We start from the raw sequence: 21,242 nt of genomic DNA on the forward strand, positions 1-21,242 counted from the left end.
GGAGCCACAGAGCAACAGGATGTGGACCAGGAGGTAGAGCGGGTCGTCCACTAATCAGAAGATCGACGGTGAGATCCCCGGCTCCTCCAGTCCAAGTGTCCAAGTGTCCTTGGGCAAGAGCTTCCGAAGGCACAGCCATCAGTGTGTGTGAACGAGCATTAGTATGATGAGCATTTTGGCACCCTGTATGGCAGCCCTGCATCAGTGCAGTAGCTCAGTCCGTAGGGGCTTAGGAACCAGAGGGTCATAGGTTCAGGTCCCCGTATGGACAACGTTGGCAAGGCACCTGACCCCCACATTGCTTCTAATACTAGGTTGGAGTAAATATGTTGCATAGTGTGTGCTGTGTAGGCCCTACATGCGATTGACCAATAAAACAATACTCAAAATCCTCCAAGTGTACATTTGAGAAAGGCATTATATGAATGCAAGTCAATTTACATGTTTACATTTACATTAGGTTTAAATCAGTGTTGTTGAGTTCAGAAGAACAGTACGAGGTGGTTTCACAGTGCATGGTGGGACAGCGGCCACCAGGGGGAGCCACACGCCATATGATTCTACATGTTGAAGGAGTGACAGTGGTGGAAAGTAACAGTAGTTATTTATTTAAGTACTGTACTTATTACAAAAGGTACTTGTACTTGAGTATTTTCATTTTCTACAACTTCTTCTCCACTACATCTCAGAGGAACATATTGCACTTTTTACTTCACTATATTTCTATGACAGCTTTAGTTACAGTTACAGATTACAGTTTTTCATCCCATTCCGGTTCAGTGAAAACCATGTATCGGTGCATTGATTTTCAATGTTTATGATAAACTGAAGGATGAAATGTTCTTGATGTGTTGAAAAAATGTCCCTATTTCTCAAGCTAAATAAACTTTTCAAATGACTGCATAGTTTGTTTATGCCTCCTGTCAAAGGTGAACTGTTAATGTGTTTGTATGATTTGGGAAGTTGTTGCTGTTGTTTGCAGAAGAGGCTTCAGGATGTGCTGAGTCATAAGAAAATCTGCCTCTGATTCAGAAAAAATACCAAATCACTTTCAACTAACCCTGGCTTTTGTTAGGTTTAATGCATCACACACAACTAAAGGCTATCACAGCTGTGCCTTTTTGCGCTTTTACTTATGCAGTGAACAACCGCAAAAAATGATTATTCCTGCAGTATCATTGTTTTATTCTCCTTTCAACACCAGGTCAAACATGGTTAAGCATCTCCATTAGTGGTGGGCGGATCGATCTTAAATATCGATGTATCGATACCAACGTTGTTATCGGTGTCGGGCAATACTGGCCCTGTATTTACTTGGTATCGGATCTATATCAAATGTTGCAGTATCGCCCACCCCTAATCTCCATACAGAAGTTTGAACACAACGGCCACCAGGCGCCACCCTCTCTCTAACCCACCCCGGGCTCCGGTTCTTTGTGTGCACCAGCAACCCGTCCATTACTCCTGGAATGAAACGCAGACGGGGAGCGGAAACAAATGCGACAACTATGTGTCCAGAAACTGTGGGAAACTGCCCCCATTGAAATAAAAAATAAAGCTGATTTAGCAAACTGTGTCATGTGACGTCTTACATCCCACCAACCAGAGCCTCACAACAAACTATTTGGCAACACCACCAGGAAGTAGACTGCAGCGCACCTGGCATGTCAAATGACCCTAACAATCTCTAATTGCATATTTCAGAGCTACAGAGAATTTGTAAGCTTGTAAGTTTCCTAACTCATTTGGATGGATTTCTCGCGACTGTTTCATTGATATAATTCGTAACTAGCGGTCAAAAGTGCCTCTTGCTCAATGGCCAGTTCTTTTCCAAGTGTATCCGAGCTTGTGTCGGATGCTCGGCGGGTGTATGCGCAGGTGTTCGGAGATGAGGCTCCTCAGACGGCAGTGTGTGCTCCTGGAAGAGTCAACCTGATAGGGGAGCACACAGACTACAACCAGGGGTTTGTGCTTCCAATGGTAACATCATGACTCATGACCGTATTTGTCACCAAATCTCGTTGACAAATCTGGCACTTTAATGTTTCAATGTAACCTGTTATGGACGTGTTATTCAGGACATAACATAACGCTGGGCCTCTTCAAAACATTGTAATGACTCCCTCCACAAATGGACATGCATGCAGTGTCCAGCTACACGCTACACCTCACTGACTGGCCTCCTGGAATATTATATTAACAACAGAGTTCCACACATCAGTACTAAGCAGAAACGTTATACTTCCTGATTTTTAAATGGAGTTTGTCAATATATTTCCTCTGTGTTTGTCTGTGTTTGGTGAACCAGGCGCTGCCCCTGGTGACTGTGGTGGTGGGGAGCCAAACCTCTGGCCAGGATGTTACCGTGGTAACAGTGAATGAGGATACCGATGAGCCTCGGAGAGTGGACTTCATCCTGCCCACTGATGGATCCCCACTGGCTCCAGGGTTACCCAGCTGGGCAAACTATGTGAAGGGTGTTATAGAGCATTACAGGGGTAACAATGACTGTATTCAGCTATTAAAAGATTACCTGGGATTTGTCATAATTTAAAGAAAATAAATATAACCACTAATAATATTATTATGAGATTATTTGTCATTGTTCACCTCTTACAGTGAATCTAGTCCTGTGAAAGTGGATGAGAAGAGATGTACAGCAGGAGCTTGTTGATGTCACACATGTCATCTTATCCTGCGTTGGTTGTGTATTGCTTTAATGTGTCCTCTCTCTGTGTGTGTGCTCTTCAGCTCCTCCTGTCCCAGGTTTCAGGGCCGTGATAGCCAGCAGTGTTCCCCTGGGAGGGGGTTTGTCCAGCTCTGCCTCGCTGGAGGTGGCTTTCTACACATTCCTGCAGCAACTGAAGCCAGGTCATGATCAAAATGCATTAAAGTTCTTTATTTCTACAACCATTTTGGTTGATCTTCAGGTAGGGAAGCCTGGAGTTTTGATATTTACTCTTTTTATCTTTCTTCACCTTTCAGATGACGGAGACAAGGTATCCAAAGCAGTGGCCTGTCAGAAGGCAGAGCACACTCATGCTGGTGTACCGTGTGGCATTATGGATCAGTTTGTGTCTGTTCTCGGCAGGGAGGGCCAGGCTCTGCTCATCGACTGCAGGTAGTTCAAACATCCAATTAGAGAAGATGAATCCAACATGGAGATGAATCTTTCGTCACTTCTTTTTTAATATTGCCATGTTTTGGTGTAACGCATTCAAAGACATCATGTACATGTTTGTGGTTTGACTCAGGTCGCTGGAGACCACCTCTGTCCCTCTGGCAGATCCAGGCCTGCTCATTCTCATCACCAACTCCAACGTGAAGCACTCTCTGACCGGCAGTGAGTACCCCATGAGACGCAGACGGTGTCAGCAGGCGGCCTCCATCCTGGGGAAGGACAGTCTCAGAGAAGCCACCATGCAGGACCTGGAGGGTGTGAAGTACATTTTATATTCTCCTGTGCTGCTCCATGTTGTTCCAGTCTCTTATTTTATTATCTCTGTCCTGGGCTGCTTCCTTGTGTCTGATTGCTCTGTGACCACATCAATGACAGAAGAGTGTTTACTACATTATGGAAATACTGTTTAAAGTAAATCTTTTTAATTGTTTTTGTGTGCAAAGCAGCTGTTTCCCCCTTTCAGATTAGTTTTTCTCAAAAGGTAAACTAATTTGACTTACAGCAGATCTTTAGAGTGTAACAAAGGAATTTAATTTTAATTCCATGTTCTTCAACATCCATCATTATTCAAGCCCATTAAAGCATGACATGACGTTTTAACCTTCCCTATCATTTCAGAGGCTCGCGACAGACTGGATGATGTAACCTGTCGAAGAGCTCGTCATGTGATTGAGGAGATAGAAAGAACTGTCCACGCTGCTGACGCCCTGAAGAGAGGAGCCTACAAAGAGTTCGGCAAGCTTATGGTGGAGAGCCACAACTCGCTCAGGTACACTTAAAGCAGCGGGAGAGTCACTTTTTAGAAGAGAATGTGGGAGGTGTGTGAGCTAACTCGCTGTCCTCTCTCTGTCAGAGACTTGTATGAGGTGAGCTGCAGGGAGCTGGATGAGCTGGTGTCTGCAGCCCTGGAGGTGGAGGGGGTGTTTGGCAGCCGGATGACGGGCGGAGGATTTGGTGGATGCACCGTGACTTTGCTGCAGGCCAGTGCTATTGACAGGACTATACTCCACATACAGGTTATAAAACACACACACACACACACAGTAATGCACTGTATACTGAAGAGATCATGTGTACTGTAGGTCAATTATCAGGATTATTATCAATAAATCGAATTTCTTGCAAATCTATATATGGAAAGCTGGTAGATACTGTACACACTGGGTTCATCTCAATGTCCCCCCTCGACTCCTCTGTCCTCCATCACTTGACCCGGTAATCGTTCAAGACGCGCCATGTTGAAGGACGTCCCAATTCCTTAAATGCACTCAAAGGGTTCGAGTACAGAGGAGGCTTCCAGAGGGAAGCAAGAAAACACGAGTGCAGCCTATAAGAGAAGTGTTATCGATACACGCATATAAAGCTCCGCCCCCGGCTGCACAGCTGTCTGGATACTACAGCTGCTCTGGACTGTAAAAGAATGATCAAAGTCATAAAATGTTTAATGTGCTCAAATTTTATAGCTAATAAGAAATCACTTTAGAGAATGGGGAGATCCTACTCTATAAACAAAACGTGTATCATTCTTCCATGGTATAAATTGAACTAAAATGAAAAGACAAGAGCTTAGCGACAGTTTTATTACATACAATAGAATAAAATGCCAGGAAGAGTCGCGAGTAAGGGAAACGAGGAGGCAAATTAAGTTAATGGGATGAACCATCTGTTATCAGGCAAACGCTGCCTTTCTTTAAGGTACACTTTGACATTTTGGCCAATAGCTTGTTTGCTGTCTTACTGGGAGTTAGTTGAAAAGAACAATATAAACTTCATGTATGAGTATTCAGTTGTATAAAATGTTCCAGGACTGGTTTTAACGTAGTTCGGGACACACACTGCTAACAGGGAAACTAGCTAGCTTCCACCAAAACATATGAAATACACCTTCAATTAAGTTGCCTCTCACACATGGGGATGACTCCGATGCTCCCCAGCTCTACATCACATAATGGGAACCTGAACAAGACGTTTCCCAGTTCTGTATTCTACAGTAATTTGAACCAACGTGGGCACAAAGATATAACAGATATTATTATTTGGTTGTTTGTATGTTTGGGCATTTTCAAGAAACAAAGAACGGAGTTGAACATAGAACCCTGTGAAAATGATGCCCTGACAACATCAAACCAACTGAACACTTTTACTTACCCTCGTATTGTGTTAGAAAGGGGCACTTAGCTTTTGCATTCACAGGGCAAATTTGAACATTTATTTAATTAATTACAAAACATTACAAAAAAACAACTATTCTTTCCCAGTATAGTGTTTTACCTCGTACCTTACCTGTTATCCATTTATAACCAGAAAAAATTGGCATGTATTCTGAGTGCTTTTGTAGTTCAAACCAAACCCTGACAAGAGTTTGAGTAAAAGTTTATCCACAGAAAAAAGTCATACTCTTTAATATTGTCTGCCAGGTCAGACTTGACACTAGAGGGCTGCATTGGGATCCAGCACAAGTCTTGCAGGAACGGGCGGTTTTAACTTTAAAAGAAGATTAAAGCAGCTGCACAGTCCTGCTCTGAGATATAGAAATAATGCAACTTTAATTACCCACCAAATGTACCGATAAAATTAGATCGACCATCTCTTTCTGAATCCGTCCAAACATCTGATGAAGATGTTCTACCTGACAGATGTGTTTTTTGTGGATGCAGCATTAACACATCTTCTTTTCACTGTACTGCTTTCAGTTGACATTTAATTTAATACCATTTGCTTTAGAAGATCTTGTTTGTCGGAGTAGTGGAGTAGAAATAAACTTCCTAAATATTCATGCTGGGTGCAGCAAAATACATTTTGCTGTTGTTTATTTAGGAAATTGTAGTTTTTCTGGAAAAGCTTTGCATTCCGAAGGGTATTTGAAATGAAAAGTGTCTGAGGACATTGTTCATTTGCTCACACAAAAAGCACTTTCAGTGTTCTGTCTGTCACTTTAAGGGGGGGCATTTCAGACGAATTGCTCAGCCCCCCGTGTCTTGCTCAGACAGCTCGTGTGTGTGTGTGTGTGTGTGTGTGTGTGTGTGTGTGGTGTGTGTGTGTGTGTGTGTGAAAGAGATCAGGGGGTATGAGCTGAGGATAAAAGCGAGCTTCATGGAGCCAGAAGTGTCCAGTTATTAGCATGCTGGTCTGGTCACTGTGGCCCTGCTGCCTTTCTGCTTTACACAGTCAGACTGCAGGCCTGGTGTTGGCTGACACCAGTCAGAATCCTAAAGGTGAAGGTAAAGATGACAATTTAACTGCAGAAAATCACGGGAAACACCTGCATTTATAAGGATTTGCTTGGCAACAATGAGAAGGAAAAGAGTTTTATAAATCTTCAGCTTTGGAAACATACTTGGCAGATTTCCTTGCATCTTTCCCAACGTGGCCGTATCCTGGCTACTGCTGTGGCTTGCTAACCATCAAACGAAACAAGTCTTTCTTGGAAACAAAAGAAGCACTTGAAACTTCCACATCCCTCAGTCCTCAGCATTCCTGACCAGAGCAGAAGGATCCTTGTCCTCCCAATAGCAACATCAGAGAAGGCTTCACAGGAGCACAGAAAACACAGCTTTTCCTCCAAGATGCTGAACCTCAACTCCCCGGACGACAACAGCAACAGGAACTCTCTGAAGGACCCGGTATCATTGAACGTCGGTGGAGAGATTTACACTACTACCCTGGACACTCTGACACGCTGTCGTGACTCCATGCTAGGTGCTATGTTCACCGGACAGATCCCTGTGTTGAGAGATAACGGAGGAAATGTTTTCATCGACCGTGATGGTAAAGTTTTCCGGTACATTCTGAATTACCTGCGCTCCAGCTCCCTGGACCTGCCGTATGGCTTTTCAGAGTTGGCACTGCTGCGGAGAGAGGTGGATTTCTTTCAGATACGCCCCCTGCTGGAGGAGATATGCCGCTATGAGGCATCAGTGCCTCTCAGCCTTAGAGGAGGGCCGCTAGGAGCCATGATTATGGTGAATGTTGAGTCCAAGGTATGTTTTTGAAAGTAACCGCAACATGTCTGTGTGACAATGAATCAAGTCAATTGGCCTCATGGAAGAACCTTTACAAACTAATGTGTTCTGAAGTGGCACACAAGGGATTCAAATTCATAAATGCAGATCTGTCGTACGAGGCGTGAGCAGACAAACCCCCTCTGACAGCTGCTCAGGGTCTTCATGCAGGTCACTGTGGGGTGGACACAGTCGACAGTGGGACATAATATTTCCTAGTACGACTATTGACACGGCTAAACCTGCAATGTGAAAATCTTCTCTTGACTCTTTTTCATTTTTGCAAATGAAACTTTTTTTGGATCAAATCACACGGGAGGTGAAGTTATTATAAATACTTACAAGAAGTTAAGAATAAGAATGTTCTTGCATGAGGACCATTATTTGAGTTTTTATTAAGATTAGATATTAATTAAGATGAGTCCACCATGGACACAATTGTTATGATTATTTCTTTCATCATAACATTAGTGTCATCAGAGTGTTCCTGGCAGAATGATTTCAAAAGTGCACAAAATGTATGATTAGGCGATATGACGATCTATATAAAGAGATGTCTTTGGTCTATAAAGGTGCTTTCAGACAGCGAGCAGTTCCAGCTGTAAACTTGGTCCTTTTAAGTGGACAGCAGTCAGATGCGACCGCACAGCAACTACTGTCAACATCTTGTCCTACAAGAGGAAACGGTTAGTAATCAAACTATCAAGCTTGTGTTGCTACAAGAGCCATTTAGTTAATTGAAACGTTTGTTCACTGCGTGTGCAGAGACGTGTGTATCAATAGAGAGCTACAGTAGGAAACAAGTCTTTCCTCTAGTTCACACAGCGATTCACAGGAGCGTTGTGTTTTCAGTGGCTTTGTTACATAGCAGCATATGAGGCCGTTTGAGTCTCGATCAGCTGATAATCAAACAGCAGGATGCTGTGCTTATCTTTTCACAGCCTTTAGGTACAGGACAGCACCTTTTATCTGGATTCAGTCACAAGAACCAATGTGACATCTTTGTTTATTAGTGCTGTTGGTACCTGTGGCATATTGTTTACATGCTGCACAGTGCTGTAGATTCAGCTCAGCTTGAGCACCATCTGCCACATTTGAATTTGACACCCCAGATGGTTTGTTACACAGAACCATCTAAGATACTGTCAATGGAAACTGTTTTCAAAAAATACTTCCACAATAACCAACACTGTGCCACTGGTGCTTTGGAGCTCATCCAGTGGAAGCATTTGAGGCTGCGGCAGAAACTGCTATCCTTCTGAAAGTAAATAAAAGTTGAATGTCTCAATTTGTATCTATACTGAAGTAATTAGACCCTCTTGTCACTGTCATTGCTAAGAATAGATCTGGAGGCTCTCCTGAAATAGTTTTCCACAGTCAGATTTGGTCTGGTGAGACGAGAGAGAATTTAAAGGAATAGTTCAATTTTGGGATTTCAATCAACATGTTGGACTTTACCTTACACCTGAATTGAAGTTTTGATTGGATTCAACAAAAAAATGCATAAGAATGTTTTACATCTATCATTGTGTGTGTGTGTGTGTGTGTGTGTGTGTGTGTGTGTGTGTGTGTGTGTGTGTGTGTGTGTGTGTGTGTGTGTGCACACACATTCAGAGACATGGACAGACCGGTTCTTTGTTTGTGTACACTCTGGAGAACGTGCAGTCAGCATATTTTGCCCTCTCATTCCAGGTCCGTGTTCTTCACTTTAACTTACGCCATGGGCCGGAAAACTATGAGCTTCGCACATGCTCTGTGCGAACCTTCACAGTTGACCTTTTTTGTACCTGGAGATCCTTCCTGGCCCTTCTTTGTGAGCGCTTCTTCTACAGAACATCCCAGGGTCTCACTAGCCCCCATCCATGCAACCCGCGGCAGAACCGACTGAAACTGGAGTGGGTGCCCAGGCCTGACGAACTCCCACAGGATCAGTACAACAAGCAGAGCTACCAGGGGCTAACTGTATGTAACTCTGAGGTCACGCAGTTAGATGACATCATGAACATGCACCGGAACCTGTGTGAAATCACAGACATGCAGGGGTTTGTGGAGGAGTTGCTGAAGGTGTCTTTGGCTGAAGGCTTCAAGGTCGACCTGGTGACTCCTGACCCAGTGGAAATTCTTAACTGCACCTCTCTTCGTCTTGTCAAGTGCTGAGCTCTGGGCGAAGAACATGAACTAAAAGCCCCAGAACATGCCGAGTGGATGAAATAGTTTGTTCTCTCCAGTTGGAGTTAATGTGGAGATCAAAAGGATACTGAAATGTTGTTATAGAATTTTCCATATTAAGCTGTGTTAAACTTACAAATGCTGACACATCATAGTGTGGACATTTAGATGTAACATTTAGATGTAAGACTTTTTCCAGACATGGACTCTCAAACATTGCAGGCTTCATCTATCTGTTAAAGGGATTGCCTTTGGGCTTCCAAACATAGGTGTCTATTGTGTAAATGTTCTGTGCTGACTGTTGTAAGGACTGTAATACACTGCAGTGGCAGTGCTACTGGAGAACAGCAGTGATTTGGGATGTTTTCAGGTCTCACAGGCTGCATGTGTGCGATGGGTTTTGAAACTTGCTCTGCAGTTTAATTAATGTTTATCAGCATAGCTTACAGTAAGTACTGCCATTGGCAGCTCTGGGGTAGAGTTAGCTTCCCACACAACCCTGTACATCCACCAATGAAATCTTTCATGAGTTTCTTCATTTACTAATGATCTATGTAGAATTCTGTTCCCTGTGGTCCAGTCTGAGATCACTGAAGCAAAGTTAAATGAACAACTGATTTTGGAAAATGTTCGTATTCCCTGTTTTTGCGGAAAAAGGCAAGACCTTCATGAGAGGCTCGATACCACTCCTGTGTCTGTGCCCTGTGAACCTTTCCTGTAAAAGAAAGTTAGGTTTACATTCAGGGGTGAATTCACAAAAGGATGTTTTGCGGCCGCTAAGGGTTAGGGTTAGGGTTAGGGTTAGCCCTAACCCTAACCCTGCACAAATAATACAAAAGAAACAGTGTAATTCTCAAAGCACCTCACAGGGTGACATGCTGTTGCCTAGCAATTAGCTGCAGTCTGCAGATGAGTGTTTTAAAAACACCACCAGCGCGGACAGGCTGGCATATTAAAACCCAAATGTGGTTCCTCTCTGTCACGTTTAATTTCCTAACCTGAAGTTTTGAGGAATGCCTCTGCACCTCGTCAGCCCGGACGTGTAGCTCCCGGTCCGAAAATGTCATTGTTTCTCTCTGCCACTGTTCTGCCTACGGTGTTCTTGATGCAAAGACAAACTTTATATTTTACCACACGGATAATTGCACATGTATAACTTTATGGCCGTGTTTGCGCTGTAATATCTTTAGCGCAAATTATTTTGTCAAATGGACTTTGAGACGGGACAGATGGGTTGCGAGTGTGCAATTCAGCAGCCACAATACATTCTTTGTGTGTTTCTCACCTGAGGCATAACAAACGTGTTGTGTGCATTTTCTACCTCCTGAAAACATTTGGAAGCAGACGTGGCGTCACATGCTGGAACTATTTTTCTCTAGACTCAATCACTTCCTGGACTCTCGTCGTCACCTTAAGGTTGACACTTTTTTCACTGTGACAAGCCGATTGCCCAGAGATTTGAAGTTTGAACTTGAGCCAGGCTAGCTGTTTCCAGTCCTTATGCTAAGCTAAGCTAATTAGCTTCTGACTCGAGCTCCAGTTATTGCTCAGACATACGAGTGTCATCTGACTCTATATAAGCAAATAAGCGTGTTTTCCAAAGATGGGTAACTATCCTTTTAAACTCAATGTATAGTTGCAAGAGAACGGCCTTGTGTCCACACGTGGTGTCTCCGACGCCGCCACAGCCCCGATGTGTAGTTACATTTTTGAGGTGGTGTTGTGGGCGTAGCGGTCACATGCTTAGGCTCAGTAGCTATGCTGTAACCCTTTTTACACCTACAAATTAGGCCTTAACACAAATCAAAGTTAGATTTTTGTCTGTCATTCAGTTCCTATTTTACTGACCGTTTTGATTTGGAAAGTAAAGTTTTTGCTGGGTTTTCTCCATAAATGACATGTAAATGGAAGTTAGTTAGTTAGACTTTGCTGGTGATTATTGTGATTTCTTTCTCTTCTGCCAACTACTAAAAACAAATCTGAACCTACTCTTTGAAATGTGCTCATTCCTCGTGGGAAGGATCTCCTCTGTCTCGTTTACCCTTTGAATGACTTAGTCAGATGAGTTATGGACGTACTGTGTAATTGTAGTCTGGTGCTTCTTGACCATAGACTCTCTAAAATAGGCCTCAACTAAAGAGGAAAGGTGTCTAGTAGCGAAAACAAACCCATTGGTTCTTTCCTTTTGCTCCCCCTTTGAACTTCCTTCCTCGGACTTTAAGAAATGCATGAATGTCTCTGCAGCCCCTCTGGATGGACAGTCTGGTTTTATAATGGTTGTTCACATTCTGCACAAGGGACATCAGTTTGCTCACATACAGCTATAATGCTTAGCTCTCACATTTAAGGAATTGTTTCAGATGTATTTTTGGTTTAATGTTCTCATTGTGTGTGTGTGTGTGTGTTGTATGTTTGTTTAATTTTTTAACAGGAGCGATACAGTGGAACCCCGACTTTCTATGTCACAACTCCTTCAGAGGGAGCTCGGGCTCTCAGTCTGCCATGACCTTTGTCAATGCATCTCTGCTTTTTAACAGATCCATTCCTCTTTTATAGGCTTCTCTATTTGATTTTGATTTTCAATGTTCACTCTTAAAATTAAAATGATGCTGTCATGCATACTGTTTTTTGTTACATTAGTTATCTTTACTGTTTATGCCATTTAACTAAACATCCGACCTAAACACTAACTGTTCATTAAACACATTGCTGCCTTGCGACAGTCTTAAACAACATGCAGGTAATGCATCAAACACTGTTATATTATACTGTGCAGGTATTGGAATACCAAATGTCTTTAAGAATTCCCTGTATGTAAGAAAGAGGCCGTTCTCATTAATCAGTGTGAGCAAAATATTGTTTTGGACCCATTTGTCAGAAGATTGACTTATTTCTATACTTTATTTTCTTATTATTCCATATCAAATGTTCATGGGGAGAGAAACTCTTATAAATAAAAAGCTAACATAAAAGAGCCTACCTGTGAAAATCAGAAAACAGGAGAGAATTTATTTAAACCAAAATTGCAATAAGGAAAAAACTCTGTTCGCCTAATCTTTTAAAGATAGAATTTGGAATTAAGTACCGTAACTTATCTTTATTTTGAATATAATGTTTTATCCAGTTCAACTTGGAAATTATATTAGATGAATGGAAATCGAGCACATTAATGCCTCCTTGATTGTATGAATTATATAAGATATTTTGTTTAAATAGTGAGGATCAAGATATACTGTATTTTGGAGAATAAAGAAATGTCAAATCATACTTTTCTTTCGGTCTTGTCTTTATTTATTGATAAACAAAACCTCCTTTCTTGTTTTAATTTTCTGCTGTAAGAAAGCTGTCATATCTAAATATGTTCCTTCCTTTTGACTGAAAGGAAAGGTCAAATTAAAATATTGGCTTTATCAATGGGATTTTAATCTAATGTCCACAGTTTGTTTCCATTTGTTCCTTGGTTGTAGGTCCAATATTTACCCATAGTGGCCTATATGTTCTTGTGTAAATATGGGTTTTAGATGTTTAGAACTTATTGTATTGTTATAACCTTGTTTCTTGTGAGAATGTAAATGCAGTGAAGCAACTGTTGCCTGTTATTGTTGATTGCTGCTTAAATGCTGTCCAAAACAGAGGTATGATTAGACAACCCAACAATGTGATAACTCATGTCCCCCTTCTGCATTTCAGTGGGGATATAATGATTGTGTGTGCAGAACAATTGTTTCTTAAAATGTAATTCATAACGAGAAAATTGTAATAATTTGCCAACAAACTAAATGTCTGTCCATATTCTAAATGTGGTACAAAACTGAAACCACCTCATAATTTAACTTAAACAAACATAAAATAACATTTGTTAGCATCCAACAACCACATTTCCCAGGCAGCAGACAATAAAGCCTCATGGGAGCTGTAGTTTTGGAATCATCCAACTAGTTGTTCTTTTATTCATGTTAAAATTACGACATGTTTAATGTTGCTAAGAATATGGATAGTACCATGTTTTCAGAGAGACTGCCTTGACCTATGAAATATTTTGAAACAGAAGCGTAACGCGGAAGTGGGGCGGGACTTGATCTATCGGTAAGAGTTTAACGAGATGCACTTGAATGTATCACAAGGGAGGAGTTAGCAAAACAGTGAAGTTTAGCCTAGCAGGAAACACCGAGGCTACCACCGCAGCGGTGGAAAAAGAAAGCACCAATACCACTTTTAGTCTTTAACCGGGGCTCAGTCGTGATATTTCCTCAGCAAATAACCTGTGAGTACTCGCTTACGTGCTGGTCACATTTTCCACGACTTTTTATGTGGAGAGAGCTCTTGGCCAACTAAATCACCGGACACTGGCCGGGGGTGGAATCTTATCCAGCGGCTGTAAACTGTGGACCTCGGCTGAGCAACGGCTGTTTTGAATCAGGTGGGTTGGGAGTTGGTGCCCACAGGTGTTTGCTTGCTAGCAAGTTGGCTAACAATTAATCTACCGTGTTCTTTACAGCCACCAGTTCTCTGTTCGTGAACTGCTCCAACTCAAGCTAACTAAAGTTGCTAGCTAGACATCATTCTTTCAGTTGCTTACTGGCTAGCTGGCTTTACTCTGATATTCCACCCAGAAATCTGGCAGTTTGGTGCTGTTACCGTATGTTTGAGCTAATTTGCACATTTCAAAGACTTCAGAGTTGTCTGCATTGTTAACTACATACATTCTTCTATTCATTACATTAATAACTAAGCTACATGGTCAACTTCAAGTTACCTGTTAACTTATCTCACCGAAAAGGCACATATAGAGGTGGTCACTAACATTACATATTTATGGTTTACAGCTTGTATTGGGCTGTAATAGTATGTTCGGTGAATTTCTTACATGCCAACTGTGACATATTGCCTGAGTGACTTGAAAGACCTCGTCAGTTATTAAAAAATGAGGGTCTGTCTATATCGACAACACTATTAAATCGCCTTTTTTATACAAATATTGGTATGGATGAGTTGTTGTATTGTGGTTTGCTAACTGCTGGCTAGCTTGGTGTTAACTGTAAACAATGCCAGGCAAAACTAACTAGCTCAAGTAGGCGTTAGCGCACACCTGAGTATAATGATGGCAATTTGAAGCCATTCATTTATCTGAGTCCAGTACATACAATTATAAAGGAATTGATAAGTGGTTTAACCTATTATATAACGAATAAACCGTGGTGTTTTTGCTAACCTCAATGTGCAACCAGGGGAATAGTAGTTGCAGATAGTGCTGCATAAATACGGAAACGTATAACTTGAGCAAGGTGTGTCTCCCAGCAGGTATGTTAGTAAGTCCGTTGAGTCAACGGTCTGGTTTCAGTGAGTAACTGGTGTATTTGAGGAGGGGGGTGTGTACGAGCAAGAAGCGTGTCACCGGTTTGACTAGTTTCAGGAAAACGTACAACAACACGACAAAATGTAGTTTAAAAGACTATATTGCATTATACAGCCCTATTTCGATTGTTTCCATTAAACCAAAGTACATTTTTAATTAGCTCACTTGTAGTGACTAACTGTGATAACTTACATGCGAGTCATCCTGTCAAAGGCATGCTCATCCAATAAACTGTAAATGTAACTTAGTTCTCATTTTATCATAGTATGATTAATTTTAACCGACCAAAAGGTGTATTGACCTAGAGCAAAAGCAGCAAAAAGTCCTGTAATTAGGTCAGGATACTGCTGAAGGACACAGGCTGAGTCCTTCCAAAGCCACCTGCATCAGCACTAGATAGCCAAACAAAAAGCCTTTGTTCTCAGTAGACTTAGTGCTAGTACACCTGCATGGTAAAGTCCACCTGTAACTATTATGGAGGCAAAACAAATAGCTGCTCCCAAATGTAGTGCAAGCAATGCATTTTAGGAGTAGGTTTGAGCAAAACTTCACTTGTAAGCAATGCGAATATACAAGCAAGATTGTCATAGTGTTGTCTTCAAAGGCTCCCTTTTTAAAACTTTGAACAGGAAAGTTAATTTATCTAACCTTACACGAGTGAGATGTCCAAGAGGTGTTCCTTGCTTGTAAACTTCAAAAGGAGCACTTGGCTCAGACGGTCACGCTGTGTTTAGCGCTGTTAACTGTTAACTTGATTCCTGTTTTTACCTCTCCCAATGTGCAACACATTATCTAGCAGGAAAGGAAGCTTTTTTGTGGTTTGCTAATAGATGGCATAGGAAGTCAAAATGCTATAGAATGTCCTCCTGCTCATCGGGCTTTACAGCAGATATGTCTGGAGAGAGCTCATTGTGAGAATGTATGTATGCTATGTATTAATGACTTGGATAAGTAATGGATGAATTATTATTTTCAAAAAGATCCCAAAAACTGAGGATTGATCGATACAAAATGCACAATTATTTTATCAAAGTCCACGTTAAAACCCACAGGCTGCAGAGAGCCTAATGTGTATGAGCATATCCAGCACATTGCTCTGTGGCAACGTTTTTTCTCTATGCCTCCCCATCTTGGCAATTATGCATGTTAAATAACCAAAGGGCTGAATGATGATGGGATTTCAATTCCAAATATTTTCTCTATCATAAAGTTTCTATATATTAGTGGATAATGCAGTAGATATTTTTGGGTTGCAAAATAAAACGCACAATTTGAATACACGAGCTGAGGTAAATAATTATGATATTTTTCCAATTTTCTTATAATTTATAGACCTAGGGCTAGTTGCAGCCTAATTACAGGTTTGTATATGTAGGTTACATAATATTAAACATGATATGTTTATACATTGACATTAGTTGTATTGAAACGTCATCATGGTATCCAAAAGTAATATTTATTGATAACAGTTTTATAATTGACCCATTATTGTACTAATGACACGTTCCTGTTCAGTCACATATTATTGTTTTATTATCTAATTTGGCTGATGACACCCAATACTACTGTTGAGAGCTCTGCACTGGAGCTGCTTAAGCTAAAGTTAAGTGATCTTGATTTGGCCCTGACAATTTAGGGAGATGTTTTTAAAGCAAATGAAAATATTACAAAGACATTTCGTATCGTTCCAAAGTAATATGGCTGCATTATTTATTAAATACAGGTGACTATTAGTTTATATGTAGAGCCTAAAGCAGGGGTCGGGAACCTTTTTGGCTGGGAGAGCCATAAAAGCCAAATATTTTTTTATGTATTTCCTTGAGAGCCATATATTTAATAGATTTGAATGCAACTTTACGTGTGCATTTTTTAAGAATAACACTTCTCAGAGTACTAATATCAGTATCAGTGTTTCATTGAACACGTGCTCTTTTATTAAATAAACTAAACGCTTACGTTATTTATCTCATTTATGTGCACGTTTCAGTGTTTACTGCACGGGTGTCAAAGTCAAGGCAATTATATCCGGCCCGCGAGAAAATATCATGTCATATGTCATAACTGGCCCGTCGGTTTTGGTAAATCAATGCATGGCACAACCACGGGGAAAGACATTCGAGGAAGTAACTAAATATGTGAATGAAATGAAAGTTTTTGGAAAGCAAAGGGAAACACACCACAGATCTCTGGGACGATGTGAGCGGGACTGTTTGTGCGACATAACGAAGCATCTCGCTGTTAAACCTGCAGCTTCAGGGCCGTGTGATCACAGACATGTATGATGCCGAGCTGCCTGTGGGAGACTCGGATGCAGAAGGAAACTTTGGTCACTACGTGTTTCCAAACACTGACAAACATCTCCACCGCTGTGTTCCCGACAGCATTCTGCTGATCAACTGAGAGTATTTGCCGACTTTGCAGCTCAGATATTTAAATTGAACTGCTCAGCAATCCGTTTGCAGTTGACTTAAATATGTTCCATATCTTTTTGCACTTTATCCAATATGTGTATCCTGTTCAATAAATGTGGACCGTGTTTGGCCCTCGACATAGTCCCAGTTTTTAATGTTGGCCCTCTGTGATTGAGTTTGACCCCCCGGTCTACTGCTTGCTTTGTGCAGTTTCTCCTCTGCTCGGTTTCGCGACGGGCGGGGCTCCGCCCCCTACGCACACACGTGTGAACACACCTTCACCTACAGCCAGAGACAAAGCGGAGGAAAGAGAGGGGAGAACTAAAAACATATCCGCTGCTAAATGTTTTACTTTAAAATGACACAATATAATTGTTTATTACTTGTTAATCACGTTAAATGTCAGCTCAAAATTGTCTGCGAGCCATATTGCGTTATCGAAAGAGCCATAGGTTCCCGACCCCTGGCCTAAAGTTTGGTAGCAACGTGCTCTTTTTAAAATGTATTTCTCCACTTTCAAAATGAGACTGAATGTCTTTTTGGTGACGCACATTTAAGTTAGCGTACATTTTAATGAGACAATATTCACCAGGACCGTTAAATATTACCTCATGTTTTCACTTTAAGCAAACACTGGCACATTCAGTCACCAGTTAACTGGGACACTTCCTGATCTGTAACATCAGTGCTCACATTCCCCCCCTCATCATCAATCCTATCCTGCAGAAGTTGTTCGGTTCTGTTTGTCAGACCTCACATGTGCACCACATCATTTTGATTATGTGAATTGTGTTATTTCTGCTGTTCCAATTACAGTTCACTGCAATGCATTGAAGTTAGCCTAATTTCCCCACTGTCTGTGACAATCTGAGCTTGACTAGTGTAAATGTCACCCCCCTCTTCTGTGTCTCCTTGGAATTGATTACAGGAAAGAGGGAGTGAGTTGGTGGGAGAAGTGATATCCTGCCAGCCACACCCAAAACTGACAAGATCTCATGTCTGTTTTGTTAGGGACAGTGGAAGGAAGCATTTCTGTCATGTTTGCTGTGGTGGGTTTGCCAGACCCCTCCTACAGCTACTGCTTCTCCCACTGGTCTTCTTAGCTGCATTCTTCGGTCGAGATATGCAGGAAAGCCCTTTCTATTTTTCATGTATTAACCGCTGCTTGGTCTTAGCCAAGTGTCAGCATAACATACCTGATGTTTCTCTATCATGCTGCTTCCACACCCCCTCCCCTCTCACTGCACTCACCTGACACAAATCACACCCTAACCCAGCCGCGCATCATCCATGCTGACTTGAGAGGACTCATTTCCATCACCAGAACCAAAAATAGCTCTGTGATGTCCAACTCAGGATCACAGCGAAGTGTCAGGCCGTACACTTTCTGTTTTATTTGGTGCCTTATCAACAGTTTGCGTGTATGTGTGCAGTGTTACCAATAATAATACATTGAATTTATATAGCGCTTTTCGAGACCTCAAAGCTGCAATAGGATGTTGTGAGACCTCGGACCCTCTAGGGAGGTTTCAGGGAATCCAGCCCTGAAGAAAATGTTGTACATTTTAAAATGAAATGCATCATTCCAAGAGGTTGGATCTATGAAGAAAGGGCTTGTAAACTATTTCTGGTAATTTAATCTTTAACACATTGGTTGTATACAACAGATATACACATTTAATCAACTGTCCCTAACTCATTTCACATGCCTGCAGATACACGTACACACTCCATACACAGTTACCCACTGTCTGCATACAATGTTGGACAGATCTCCTGTATAATGTATATACATATAGCTTAGCGTTCTTTATTCATTTTCTTGTATTTATTTCTTTATTCATTGTGTTTGTTTGTATATGCCGTTCAAATAAAAAATGTCATTGTACAGGGAAAGTTGTTTTAACTGTCCATATGACAATAATTGCGACTTAATATGAATGGTGTTTACACAGTAAAATATAGTCACACCCATAAAGCATGGTAAACGAGATGGGCTCCGTATTTTTAAGACTGGTCGGTTCGGTTGCCTATATCGTCAAAGACAGCTGAAGCACTAAGGACAGCAAGCCATCCTGTTACGTGTAAAAAATATTTTTCGGTTTATTATCAAACTGGCGGGGCAAAATTGGCAGGCAGGCCATGTGTGTAATGGAGAGTGGGGGACTATTTGTTTTCACACCATGTGTGCAAGCCAAATCTTTCAGGCTGTAGAGTCTAACAGCAGCTGTCAAACAGGTTATGCTCACCTGTGTGAATATGGTTTTGTTTTTAGCTAAAACAAATTTGTACCATGAATGTAAGTGACTAAAATTCAAGTTTAGGAATTGATCAGATGTCACTCAGGGAGGGGCTGATTTATCTTTGAAACCTTTTTTTCCTGTCTTGCAGCAATTGCTAGCATTGCTGCTGATTTGCAGTCCATAAGAAGAATGTTTTGGATGCCAGGCATTTCCTGGCCATTCATTCTTACTTTGAAGCACTATGTTAGCTATGTCGTTGACAGACGCAGTCCATATAGCTACTCTGCTGGTTGAGCTGCCTTCTCTTGAGGTTGTTGTTGTCGTGTCCAGGCATGTTTATGCACTTTTTCTTTTCCTCCATTGACTCCCTTCTCAACTTAGATGGCTTGGTTGATATGCTGGGAATTTGATGACATCACTGGACTGTGGGATGAAAGATAAGAAATGGCATCTTGCTAACTGAGAGTGAACACATTTTAAGTGGAGGACATTTTGGATAGTATATTGGACAGCAGACACAATACATGTAATGCAGGCTGAGATGCTGTATGTGACTGTGTGTAGGATCAATAAATCAGATAAATTAGCTATCAAAGGGTACTGTATGTTACCTTATCCTGCTGAGAGATGAGCTCACTGTAGATGAAACAATGTGACGTAAGAAGCTAAACATTCACTGTCATTTACTGTCAAGCTTTTTTTCCCCAACACAAGTTAAATCATTGCTTACTTACTGCCAAGTGACATTCCTGGGAAAATCCATGATTACAGTAGAACTAAGACACGTCACTGTGCAATGCTCTGCTGAAACTGACCTGATCTGCTGTGTTTCTGTCGCTCTGACCTGCCATTGTTCTTGTGATTAACCTGAAACTAACAGGTACTTCACCGTCACAATAACAACCTTGTCCACAGTCTTGTCAATATAAATTAACCTTTTTTGTTTTTGACTGATTCACATTGTTTACGGCCAAACAAGTAGTATCCATGTGAAGATGTTAATTGTTGTTAAATCGACAATATGGCAAACTTGAAAGATTCCATACAGTTGTCATGCCTATAATTTGGGAAGTTTTTTAAAATCCAAGATGAGCTTAGGTGGAACCTTTTTTATAAAAAAAATAAAATAAAAAAACACTGAGCTAGAGAAGACTACCGGTATTTGAAAACAGCACAGTTCAGTATTGTATTTAACATGTAAAGTAGAATGTCTTGCAAAACGCTGTGTTTATGGAAGGAGTCATCTTTGTTTGGATAGTTTAGTCCATTAATATGGATACATGAAGCATTTTGGAATGAAACCAACATTTTTTATATGGCAACCGATAGTGGGGCTGGTTGTCAGTTGAAATTTACTATACCAACCTTTTTTATATAACAAAAGAAGATAATATTCTTGTTAAATGATAAATCTGATGGTGTGATATATTAAAGAAGATTTCTAAGGATATGTTTTCAAAGCAAATTAAACATATTACAAAGATTTATTGTTCCAAAGTAATATGGCTGTGTTATTTATTAAATACAGGTGACTATTAGTTTGTAGGCCATACGTAGAGCCTAAAGACATACTGTAAGTACTTTGGTAGCAACATGCTGTTTTAAAATGTATTTCTGCACATTCAAAATCAAAAATCCAACAATGTGTTAATCCATCTGTTACTGCTTTTTTTATTATTACTTTCTTACCCTGTCTGTGGCTCAAAGCGTCAAGCACACTGGTTCCTACTAAAGATGGGAAATATGAATTTGAGCTTTCTTGCTGAGAGTGGGATAAGAGGATCTACAACACTCATTTCTGTCTGGTACATCCAGCAGCTGCTTAGCTTAGCGTGAAGTTAGCCTACCTCATGTCTAAAGCTTTAATGAACACATTACACT

General features: G+C 41.0%; 3 protein-coding genes across 6 annotated transcripts in view; all 3 read left to right on the plus strand.

Annotated features, from left to right (window-relative positions):
• Positions 1 to 1,623: 1,623 nt before the first annotated feature.
• Positions 1,624 to 12,618, plus strand: galk1 (galactokinase 1). The gene is made up of 8 exons (XM_029456614.1): positions 1,624 to 1,980; positions 2,309 to 2,498; positions 2,752 to 2,871; positions 2,986 to 3,121; positions 3,255 to 3,436; positions 3,800 to 3,950; positions 4,035 to 4,197; positions 11,783 to 12,618. Exons 1-8 carry the CDS (start codon positions 1,816 to 1,818, stop codon positions 11,855 to 11,857), a joined length of 1,182 nt encoding a protein of 393 aa, XP_029312474.1. The 5' UTR covers positions 1,624 to 1,815; the 3' UTR covers positions 11,858 to 12,618.
• Positions 4,219 to 11,772, plus strand: LOC115024778 (BTB/POZ domain-containing protein KCTD21-like). The gene is made up of 2 exons (XM_029456615.1): positions 4,219 to 7,161; positions 8,875 to 11,772. The coding sequence occupies exons 1-2, from the start codon at positions 6,748 to 6,750 to the stop codon at positions 9,337 to 9,339; spliced, it is 879 nt and encodes a 292-aa protein (XP_029312475.1). The 5' UTR covers positions 4,219 to 6,747; the 3' UTR covers positions 9,340 to 11,772.
• An 842-nt stretch (positions 12,619 to 13,460) lies between the features above and the next one.
• llgl2 (LLGL scribble cell polarity complex component 2) overlaps positions 13,461 to 21,242 on the plus strand; it is a 31,751-nt gene continuing 23,969 nt past the window's right edge. For 3 of the 4 annotated variants that reach the window (XM_029456409.1, XM_029456410.1, XM_029456412.1), the window contains exon 1: positions 13,462 to 13,771. The gene's annotated coding sequence lies outside the window, so the exon portion shown is untranslated. Of the gene's footprint in view, positions 13,772 to 21,242 lie in introns of all 4 variants that reach the window. The other variant, XM_029456411.1, reaches the window with a different exon arrangement.

The sequence above is a fragment of the Cottoperca gobio genome, chromosome 19 (assembly GCF_900634415.1).
Source record: "Cottoperca gobio chromosome 19, fCotGob3.1, whole genome shotgun sequence".
Classification (NCBI taxonomy): Eukaryota; Metazoa; Chordata; class Actinopteri; order Perciformes; family Bovichtidae; genus Cottoperca; species Cottoperca gobio.